The sequence below is a fragment of the Aegilops tauschii genome, chromosome 6, assembly GCF_002575655.3.
Source record: "Aegilops tauschii subsp. strangulata cultivar AL8/78 chromosome 6, Aet v6.0, whole genome shotgun sequence".
Lineage (NCBI taxonomy): Eukaryota > Viridiplantae > Streptophyta > Magnoliopsida > Poales > Poaceae > Aegilops > Aegilops tauschii.
Window position 1 is genome coordinate 338,065,435 of NC_053040.3, and position 11,748 is coordinate 338,077,182.

At 49.7% G+C, this 11,748-nt stretch overlaps 1 protein-coding gene across 1 annotated transcript; it reads right to left on the reverse strand.

Annotated features, from left to right (window-relative positions):
• Positions 1-2,752: 2,752 nt before the first annotated feature.
• On the reverse strand, positions 2,753-4,319 carry LOC109768662 (RING-H2 finger protein ATL79). The gene has a single exon (XM_020327409.4). The coding sequence runs from the start codon at positions 3,599-3,601 to the stop codon at positions 3,035-3,037; it is 567 nt and encodes a 188-aa protein (XP_020182998.1). The 5' UTR covers positions 3,602-4,319; the 3' UTR covers positions 2,753-3,034.
• Positions 4,320-11,748: the final 7,429 nt, after the last annotated feature.

Consider the following 11,748-nt stretch of genomic DNA (forward strand, 5'->3'; position numbering starts at 1 on the left):
CCGAGCGAGCACTGGAAGAAGAAAGTCCTTCATCTAGTGCCCCAGGGAAGGGGTTGGGGTTGGAGTTGATGGCGATGGAGAGGTGGTGAAACAGAGAGGTGGAAGAGGAGAGGCAGAGAGGGTTCGAGTGTAGTGTTGGGTAAGTAGGGTGGGTAAATATAGGAGCGATAGACCGCTAGGAATGAATGTTCATCTTTGAACTTCCTGTTGTTTATAATGCAGATCGACACGGAGGTTATGCCGCCATTGAACAATGGGAAGGAGGTCGTGTCGCCATTGGACAAGGGCAAGGAGGTTGTGCCGCCGTTGGAGGATGACGTGGTGGTGAAGGATCCGCAGCGACAAGCGGAGGAACTACGGGCACTACCACGAGGAGGCATGACCAACCCACTTCTGCAAGGTGATCCTTACTCCGAAACTGGAGAGTCTTCCTTTGCCTCTAGACTCCACGAAGCACTTCCTCGCCGTCCCTACGGAGTTCAGGCTCAAGACGAACACCGGTTGCGCATGGAGGGTCACGGTCAGGGTGATCGACAGCAGGGTCACTCTTGATCAGGATTGGGCCCCCTTCGCCTCGTTCACCAGATCAGGATCTGGTACATGGTGACCTTCAAGTTGCTGACTCCTGAAACCTTGAAGGTGATCGTCTTCAACGACGACGACGTGGAGGTGGTCACCAAGTGCAAGAAGCACGATGACGCCTTCGCCGTGACCGCCTAGAGAGCTCATGTTGCCCATTGCCTGTTGCTTGTCCAGGTTTAAGACTATATTCAGTGGTGTTGTTTGGTTTAAAACTTATCCTAATGTTAAACTTGTTCTAATGTGTGGTTAATACTTTTACGTGTGCCTTTGTTTGTTCTGCTTGCTCTACTTTTGTTGTTAGCTATCTATGTGTCCTCTGGTAACCTCACCACAACGACGAGGAGGGTTACCAAACAATTGTCCTGTATGCAACCAAACAACCGGACTTGTGTTTCTCCAGAAACAAGTCCGCAACCAAACAAGCTGCCTTTTCTTTCGGCACATGTAGGCTAGAGGGGATGCAGATAACCAATCAACATGCAGATGTTACTTTTGCGTGCATTTTCTCAACCAGACCCAACTGGGGCAAGTATGCAAAGTGCCTAAAAAGATGCATGTAACCAAACGCACCCTAGACGAACAAATATTATGTTTATTTTGAGAGTCGGCGGCGTTGGAGCTGCCCTCAAATCTTAATCGGGGAAGTGAAGGAGTGAGTAACAAGGTTGGCCATAGTAGTATCATGTACTTCCTCCGCCTTGGTGCATTAGAGCAAGTACAATAAGCTTATGTAAGCAGGCTATAAGGATTAAAGTATTGTTTTTCTACTGACACGGAGGGGAGAGAAGAGGAGAGAGAAGAGGAGCCGGCTACAGAATAAGAGCCAACTACAACACGCGCTCCTAGGCACTATGTGAGAGTGAGAGGTGGTCATGTATTAATGAAATAACACATCTTTATATCTTACTATTGTACTTATCGACTACAAGATTGGTTATAGATGACATGGCAATATCATATAGCCATCAGCTCGCTGTACTATTAACCATGCTCTTAGGCATGTAATGAAAATCAAATAATCTCAAAACACTAAGACACAAATAAGGTAATACTAGTTGCATGCATATTAATTAGACCCCATCATTAATTGGAGGACTAATGCATGCAATTTCTAAGACACGCTATTGGGATTTGAAGAGGTCTCCTAATTAATAGCATGTTTTTAGTTAAGAAATGAATGATGTGATTGGCTTCCTCTACGATTCAATTTTTCTCCTAGCCCAATCTTTTCACACCTAGGTTAAGATGCCTAATGCACCTAGACGGAGGGAGTATTCGGGACTAGCAAATCTAAGATAATATGCACTATAAAGGTAGTAGTCCCTTCATTTTTGTATATAAGACGATAATAAAATATACATTTTGCATATATATAAGGCCATCAATAGTAAACGAGTCAAAACTAAATGATATTGCCTCGTACTAGCAACCCATGATATAGCTACTAGTATCATGCATGCGTTGGATGATAATGACACATGCAACAACTTTCTTTCTCATATCCACTCAATTTTATCGAATTTGCATGCATCCTATTAATTAACTAGAAAAAAAGCTAGTTCGCAGAGCCGTTATTAAATTTTATCTTATCTATAATTTGAGTCTGATCTTGTATATAGAAATGGAGCGACTGTCGTATACTAGTAGTATGATATGCTTATTTGAGTAGCCTGAGCCACATACTCGCTTCGTCAGCCTTTGCGGCAGCGAATACCAAAAACATTGTCCTGTCGGCGGAGGAGAGGTTGAGAGCCCTGGTGCTTGGCGCCAAATACTCCAATGGCGCTGCTCCCAACGGGACGACTGCGATGCCCAACGCACCCCAATCAGACCGACCCGGCTCCACCGTGACCACCCGCCGAACGCCGATGCCACCTGCCGCGCCGAAACCCAACCAAACCTCTACACAATGGTCGCAAAGCAGCCCCACCGCTAGTAATATGCTCGCAGCAGCGCCCTACGGAGCCTACACCACTCTATCACTCCGTCTTCCTCTGCTTTACCGCTTTTCTCTTCTTGTCTCGTATCCACTCTAGCGCGGTAGCGCCGGAAGGAATCCGTCGACCCAGAGCAGAGCTGCCTCGTTAGTTTGTCACTGACGACGAGCCTGCTATGCTCGGACGCCAAATAATGCAGGCCTTCATCAACGGCTGCGCAAGAATCCAACGGATGAGTCGAACGATGCAATGCAAGTTTTACATGAGATGAGAATGCAAGAGGGATGATCGCGAATTACGATCCGAGCTGATGGCTGCAATCGATTTGCATTGTCAGACGCCCTCAAAGAGTAGTACAAGCAGCACTCGATTACAAATCACGCGACGACAGAGCTGAGCTCCGGCAAGCTCCCCCACCGCGACGCACTTGATGTCGCTTCTTGTCAGCGGTACAGACAGAGTGACGATGGATCCATGACCGACCCAGCGCCGGAGGTGACAGCGGCCTGGTTTGGCTAGGGCTCTCCGGCCCGCGACAGCCGGGACGGCGCGCGGCAGGTGGGGCAGGACGCGCGCGCCGCGAGCCACCCGTCCACGCAGGCCCCGTGGAAGCCGTGGCCGCACGCCGGGAGCACGCGGACGCGCTCGCCGTCCGCCAGCTCCGACAGGCAGATGGCGCACTCCGCGTCGCCCCACCCGCCGGCCAACTGAACGCCCGCCCCTGCCCCGGCCTCCACAGAGAATTCGGTGGCCGCGGCGTCGGATGGAGGCTTCGGCGGCTGCGGCTGCCCCTGCGCCTGCGCCTGCGCCCGCGCACGCGCGGCGCGGCGGCGGGCGAGGCGGCGGAGGAGGAAACGGGCGGCGGCGTGGAGGGAGAAGGCGAGGAGGGAGACGCAGGCGAGGATGATGAGTATGGTGGCCACGTTGGAGAAGAATGCCCGGGAGCTGGAGTAGGGGCCCCAGACGTCGCCGGTGGCGTGGGACAGCGGCCTCGGCGGAGGCGGAGATGAGATGACCATGGTCGCCGCCGTGGCGTTCATGGGGGGCGAGGCGGTGTGGTTGGTTCGGCGTGCCATGGCCATGGCCTCGATCTCTGGAGAGTGCTGTCGACGGCTTGGAGCGGGAGTCGACAGTGAATGAGTGAAGGAGGGCGAGCCTGCAAGGAGGCGTCGTTGTCTGGGTTTGGCAATGGTCTTGGCTTTTGGTATGGTTTCTTCCTTTTCTTTCTTCGGAGCTGACGGGCTGCTACTCAGAGTGAGAGTGGAGTAGTACTAGTAGGCCTGAGTGACCATGCATGATCAAGCATGCGTGCACGAAGATGCCTTGCGCCATACCTCACCTCACGCAGGCTCGCTTGTTTAGAAAACGGACTCTGAATGCATGTTCCATCAGAATTCAGATTCAGAATAGAGTAGAGTAGTACCATGCCCTACTTCCTAGACCAATTGATGGATGCCGTTACTTACTTAACTCTGGTCAATGTTCTTCCCCTGGTAGTACCAAGAAGGTTAATGCTAGCTTTTAAAGTTTCCTGCCCCTCGTCATATCATCGAGCGTATCAAAAAGATGAGCAGGCGTCCTCTTGGCGCAATCCCCAAGAGCCGCAAAGCCTCAAGTGTTCAATCCTCTGTGTGAGTCTGTTTGATGTTTTAATCTACTTAAGGTGCAGCAGTAATTTGTTTTAACCTCTAGGATTTTCTCCCTCCCTGGCAAATATCGGAGACCATTGTCATGTTTATTACGTATACTCCAGTAATTTTCACGTATCGCATTAGTACATTTTCACTTGTTTTATGGTTGTTCGCAAAGTTTGCCACATAAGCCTGATGAGGACCGGACCATCATGTTCGGACATTTTCTTGCCATGCAATGTGGGGCCTCAAACAGCGGTGTACCCGTACGTCCAAATTCCCTCAAACCGGATGCAAAACAGTTTTGGCCACCACCGTGTAGCACCCAAAATCCCGCCGAGAGTCCGCGTATTTCTCAATCTGACCCTTCCACTCGTTCTGTATCCCACGAGGCACATAAATAGGGAACCGAATTGGAAAAAATACACTTGTGTTCCTGGTTGTTTATGCACCCTATATAGTTTTTTTTAATGTTTTAATAAAAAGTCAAAATAGGTAAGAACTATTTTGACAAAAAACTTGACTTCCTTTTGCACTAATATATAAATTTTCATAAAAAAACAAAAGTTGACTTCACAGCAAAAAAGACAAAATTTATATAGGTCACTATTCACACTTTTAAGCCAAAAATTTGTGTTTTTTGAAAAAAAAAATCAAAGGAAGATTTTCTTTTTGTGGATTTTTTCTCACGAGTACAATAAAAGATCAAATTTATTTCAAAAATATTTTCAGAATTTTTTGACTTTTTGTTGAATTACTAATTTTTTTTTCATATAGAACGTAGATGTCCCTATAGACCACAAATCCGCCTCCAGCGAATTAGCCCAACCTGACTGTTGATGCCGTGACATAAAATAGTTGGTCACAGCTCCAACGTTGTGACGTTTACAAGTCGTTGCCTTTGACTGTGCAGAGAAAGTCTTTGAATGTACAAGAAAGTGATATAAAAGTACGCCATCACCTATTTTAACTGACTGCAAGCCTGCAGCCGTGTCCGTACCAGCACAGTCGCATGCATGCAGAGCAGCCACAAGGCAAGGAAAATCGACGAGCGACGTCATCACTTGGGGTTAACTTCAACTCGTGGACGTAAACGGACCGTTGTTTTGTCCGATTTGTATCTGTTTGGGTCGGTAAAACAAAAAGTCGTGTCCTGTTTTTATCGTTCGGTTGTCGGTGTGGCCAACCGGCCACCGCATCTTAAAATTTTGTCTGCATTTAAACTTTAAAATTTTGACCAAAAAATACATTGAACATAATTAAACCTCCACAAGGTCTCACGACCGCACATTCAAACTAAAACTTAAAATTAGAAAAACATAAAAACTAGATGGTCGTCGCCGCCATGGACGTATTCAGTTGTCGATGTTCTAGTTCTCGTCGCCCATGGGGGGGGGGGGGGGGGGGGGTCAACGCAGAACGGGAGGCGCCTTTACTACTTTTGGCCCTAGGGGGGGCGGTGACCATGTGTCCTCGCCCACCCACACGGGTGGCACGGATACATACTCTGGTGTGCAGGGCAGCGTGTTCGTCCACGACCACGACTACCCCACCAAGGGCGGGTTCCATGTCGCGGCGGGGGGCTCCTACAACACCTCCTCCATCACCTCCTCCTTGACCTGCAGCTCGGGGATGGCGATGTTGCCAGCGACCGACAGGGCCAGCATCTCGTCAAGGCCCTCCCACTAGGCGTGGTCGTGCTCCCGGACGGAGTCCTCGAGCACCCCCCTCACCAGCTTCCCCCCCTCCTCCTTGGCGAACATGGTGGGAGGTGATGGTGGCGGGGACTGTGAAGATGGTGTGGAGTGCACGCGACTAGGGCAGGCTTGGAGCACGCGCGACTAGCAGAGCGTGCCTGTGGCTGGCTCGGAGCATGCCGACAAAATAGGTTTGCCGCCGCAGGTCGTGCTCGTCCCGGAGCCGCGTGTCCCAGGGCGGGGAATCGACTGCGTACGTGGCGCTGTTGAGGAGGTCCGACGGAAGGCGGATGATACGTCTCCAATGTATCTATAATTTTTTATTGTTCCATGCTATTATATTATCTGTTTTGGATGTTCAATGGGCTTTATTATATACTTTTATATTATTTTTGAGACTAACCTATTAACCGGAGGCCCAGCCCAAATTGCTGTTTTTTTCCTATTTCAGTGTTTCGAAGGAAAGGAATATCAAACGGAGTCCAAACGGAATAAAACCTTCGGGAACGTGATTTTCGAAACAAATGTGATCCAGAGGACTTGGAGTGGACGTCAAGCAATCAACGAGGATGCCACGAGGCAGGGAGGCGCGGCTGCCCCCCTGGGCGCGCCCCCACCCTCGTGGGCCCCTCATAGCTCTCCTGACCGACCTCTTTCGCCTATATATACTCATATACCCTGGAAACATCAGAACAGGAGCCGAAACCCTATTTCCACCACCACAACTCTCTGTACCCGTGAGATCCCATCTTGGGGCCTTTTCCGGCGCCCCGCCGGAGGGGGCATTGATCACGGAGGGCTTCTACATCAACACCATAGCCTCTCCGAAGATGTGTGAGTAGTTTACCTCAGACCTTCGGGTCCATAGTTATTAGCTAGATGGCTTCTTCTCTCTCTTTGGATCTCAATACAAAGTTCTCCTTGATTCTCTTGGAGATCTATTCGATGTAATCTTCTTTTGCGGTGTGTTTGTCGAGATCCGATGAATTGTGGGTTTATGATCAAGATTATCTATGAACAATATTTGAATCTCCTCTGAATTATTTTATGTATGATTTGTTATCTTTGCAAGTCTCTTCGAATTATCAGTTTGGTTTGGCCTACTAGATTAATCTTTCTTGGAATGGGAGAAGTGCTTAGCTTTGGGTTCAATCTTGCGGTGCTCGATCCCAGTGATAGAAGGGGAAACGACACGTATTGTATTGTTGCCATCGGGGATAAAAAGATGGGGTTTATATCATTTTGCTTGAGTTTATCCCTCTACATCATGTCATCTTGCTTAAAGCGTTACTCTGTTCTTATGAACTTAATACTCTAGATGCATGCTAGATAGCGGTCGATGTGTGGAGTAATAGTAGTAGATGCAGGCAGGAGTCGGTCTACTTGTCACGGACGTGATGCCTATATACATGATCATACCTAGATATTCTCATAACTATGCCCAATTATCAATTGCTCGACAGTAATTTGTTCACCCACCGTAATACTTATGCTCTTGAGAGAAGCCACTAGTGAAACCTATGGCCCCCGAGTCTATTCTCTATCATATTAATCTACCGTTATTTCTATTACCGTTTATTTTGCTTTCTTTACTTTTAGTCTTTATCATAAAAATACCAAAAATATTATCTTATCATCTCTATCAGATCTCACTTTTGCAAGTGGCCGTGAAGGGATTGGCAACCCCTTTATCGCGTTGGTTGCAAGGTTCTTATTTGTTTGTGTAGGTACATGGGACTTGAACATGGTCTCCTACTGGATTGATACCTTGGTTCTCAAAAACTGAGGGAAATACTTACGCTACTTTACTGCATCACTCTTTCCTCTTCAAGGGAAAACCAACGCAGTGCTCAAGAGGTAGCAGCGGACGCGGCAACGATTGATCTCCAACATGCAGGCGCGACCACTCACTGGGGTTGGGGGCACTGGCACCAGATCTGGGCTCAGGTGTCAGATGTTCGGAAGATGGACATTGCTGCACGGCAGCGGCGTGCCCGTCTCCCAGCAGCGTTCGCAGATGTCAACCTTTAGATATGGCCGCATGCGAGGCAGGGCCACCTGTCGGGTGATGGTGAAGGCGGGCGGTGAGGTGGAGTTGGCGGCAGCGCTCCGCGCCGACGATGGACCCACCTCGTGGTCGTGCTTCCCCTTCTTGTCGGGGATTCACTTCCACATTCCCATGGCAGGAGGCGGCTGACGGGAGGTGTTGGAGCGGCGGTCGGAGCTTTGGTTTGGGTGTCGGGGTTCAAGGAGGCAGATAGCGACAAAAGTGGAAGTGTGTGGATTGGCCGGTCCACGACTTACATTAAAAAGGGTAGACGACCGATTTGCAGGCCTCGTCGGGCATGCGCATCTAATGGGCTGATGGGAACAGTTGGATGATCGATAGACGGGCACAGAGCGGACGACGACACGACGCGTGCGTTCGGCCAGTGTTTGTCTCGACGCAAATCATGTCTAAATTTACGCCGGATTTCGGTCCAAACACTAGACGAAGTTTTTTGCGGTTATGGTTGCGCGTGTGGTTATAGTTTATGTCCGTCTCGATTCAAAACGAACATGGCCGGACCAAATAGGGTCGCCCGTTGGAGTTGCCCTGAGAGCTGTGATCGTCGGGCTGCAATGTAGGCACGTCGAGACGGAGGATCTCCATCTCATGACCGACCATCCAGCCCGAAGCTCCCGCCAGCGCCGCTCGTCCCGTCCACAGCGAACAAATTCTTAACCTATGAGCATGAACACACTATTTATCACCCGCGATCTCATGACAACCCAGACGGAGGACTGTATGTGGAGCTTTAACTTTGGACGCCGGCGAAAGCATGAACACATTATTAGAGCATCTCCGGCCGTTGGCCCCCCCAGAAGGCATAAAAATCTCCGCCTGGGGGCGAGCCGGCGGTACAATCGGCACTGGGGGCGGTTGGGCATCCAGCCGTCGCCCCCAGGAGCCGATATTGGCCCAGTTTTCGGCCCACTTTTGGCGAATAAAGGCCCCATATGGTCGAGAACCGGCCCATATTCGTCGTGGTTCGGCGTTGAATTCTCAACATAAATATTTTTTTATCACATAGTTCATCACAGAAAATCAAATAGTTCAACAAAATAGTGCAACAACAAATAGTTTAATGCAAATTATATAGTTCAACAAATAAAAATTCATGACACGTCGAGCTAGGCGTCGCCCTTGATGCTCCATAGGTGTTGCACCAGATCCTGCTGCAGTTGATGGCGCACCTCTGGGTCTCGGATCTCTTGACGCATACTGAGGTAGGCAGTCCAGGTTGCCGGTAGCTGGTGATCAACTTCGGCTAGAGGACCCTGCCTGTAGTATGGTTCAGTATCAAACACTTGCTCTTCTTGATCGCTCTCGATGATCATGTTGTGCAAGATGACACAGCAAGTCATGATCTCCCACATTTGATCTTTCGACCAGGTCTGAGCAGGGTACCGGACAACAGCAAATCGAGATTGGAGCACACCAAATGCCTGCTCGACATCCTTCCTGCAATCCTCCTGCACCTTGGCAAAGTGGGATTTCTTGCCTCCTGGCACAACGTTTGAGATAGTCTTCACAAATGTAGACCATCTCGGATAGATGCCATCAGCTAGGTAGTACCCCTTGTTGTAGTGCCGCCCATTGACCTCAAAGTTCACCGGAGGAGAATGACCTTCAACAAGCTTGGCAAAGACAGGGGAGCACTGCAACGCGTTGATGTCATTGTGAGTTCCTGGCATACCAAAGAAGGAGTGCCAAATCCAGAGGTCCTGTGTGGCCACCGCCTCAAGTACCACACTGCAACCGCCTTTGGCGCCTTTGTACATCCCCTGCCAAGCAAATGGGCAGTTCTTCCATTTCCAATGCATCCAGTCGATGCTTCCAAGCATCCCAGGAAATCCTCTTGCTGCATTATGTGCTAGGATCCGAGCAGTGTCTTCTGCATTGGGTGTTCGCAAGTATTGCGGTCCAAACACTGCCACCACTTGTAAGTGCATCTAGTGCCACCCCTAGTTGGTTTTGGAGTATTGACGACAAACTTGGTTGAGGGACTAATGTGTTTGTGAGAATTGCAGGATAACACAGGTAGTAGTCCCTCGTTGATTCGGTTTACCTACCGGAGATGACCCCTAAAAATGTGTGAAGACATTGAAGACAATGGTGGTATGTGAAGATATTCACAACGAAGATTATGACTCGAGAAGACATTCTAGTGAAGACTATGGAGTGCGAAGACATAGTTGTTTCGTAGTTTTCTTTTCTTCTTTGTTGAGTCATAGGAACCACCGCACTGTTAAGTGGGGTCCAAGTGAACAAAGTCAGAGTGACTGAAGTGATGCTCAACCAAATCCTATGTCTTCAAGTGAAGACAATGAGAGCAAATCTTATCCAGAGCTGGATGAGCCAGCTTTACTTGTAGCCCAAGTCAAGCTGCCGCGTATGTTTGAAATCTGATCGTTGGACACGTGTCAGTTCCTTAGGGACCCAGGGTCATTTCGGACAAATCAGGTCGGGTTGCCTCCTGGCTATAAATAGCCCACCCCTACACCATAAATTGGTGGCTGCTCAGAGTTAGTGCATGGCTTTTGTCGTTTGAGAGCAACCCACCTCCGAAGCATTTGAGAGAGAGATCCTTGTGAGGACAAAGCCCAAAACACCCAGAGCCAAAGAGTGTTAGGCATCACTGAAGTCTTTCTGTCCGCGTGATCTGAAGAATTATTACGCTTGAGGACTGTGTATCCTCCAGCTGGTTAGGCGTCGCGTTCTGAGCATCCAAGAGTCATTGTGGATTGCCGGTGAACGAAGTCTGTGAAGGTTTGGAAGTCTACCTTGAAGACTTACCAGAGTGATTGGGCGAGGACTAAGTCTCCTTAGTTCAAGGGGAATAAGGTGAAGACGCGGTCTTCTGAGTTGAATCTTAGCCTCCCTAACCAGACGTACAGTTGCCACAGCAACTGGAACTGGTCCAACAAATACCTGTCCTCTCCAAGCTACTGGTTCTATCTTCTCTCTCTCTTTACTTACAGTTTGTCTTCGTGAAGTTGTTGCCTGCCTGCTTGATCTGATTGACTTCACTGTGTGATGACTATTGTTGTTTGGCTTCATACTCTTCCATCTTGATCCATACTATCTAGCTGCTAATAGTCTTCGTGTTGGGGAACATAGTAATTTCAAAAATTTCCTACGCACACGCAAGATCATGGTGATGCATAACAACGAGGGGGAGAGTGTCGTCTACGTACCCTCGTAGACCGTAAGCGGAAGCGTTATGACAACGCGGTTGATGTAGTCGTACGTCTTCACGATCGACCGATCCTAGTACCGAAAGTACGGCACCAACGCGATCTGCACACGTTCGGCTCGGTGACGTCCCACGAACTCACGATCCAGTACAACTTCGAGGGAGAGCTCCGTCAGCACGACGGTGTGATGATGGTGATGATGAAGCTACCGACGCAGGGATTCACCTAAGCACCACTACTATATGACCGAGGTGGATTATGGTGGAGGGGGCACCGCACACGGCTAAGAGATCGATGATCAACGTGTGTGTCTATGGGGTGCCCCCCTCCCCCGTATATAAAGGAGTGGAGGAGGGGGAGGGGGACGGCCTCCTAGGCGCGCCCCAAGGGGAGTCCTACTCCCACCGGGAGTAGGATTCCACCCCTTCCATGAGTAGGAGTAGGAGGGAAGGAAGGAGGAGAGAGGGGGAAGGAAAAAGGGGGGGGCGCCGCCCCCTTCCTTGTCCAATTCGGACTAGAGGGGGAGGGGGCGCGCGGCCTGCCCTGGCCGCCCCTTCCTCTCTCCACCAAGGCCCATGAGGCCCATTACACTCCCCGGGGGGTTCTGCTAACCCCCGGTACTCCGCTATTTGTCCAAACTCACTCGGAACCCTTCCGAAG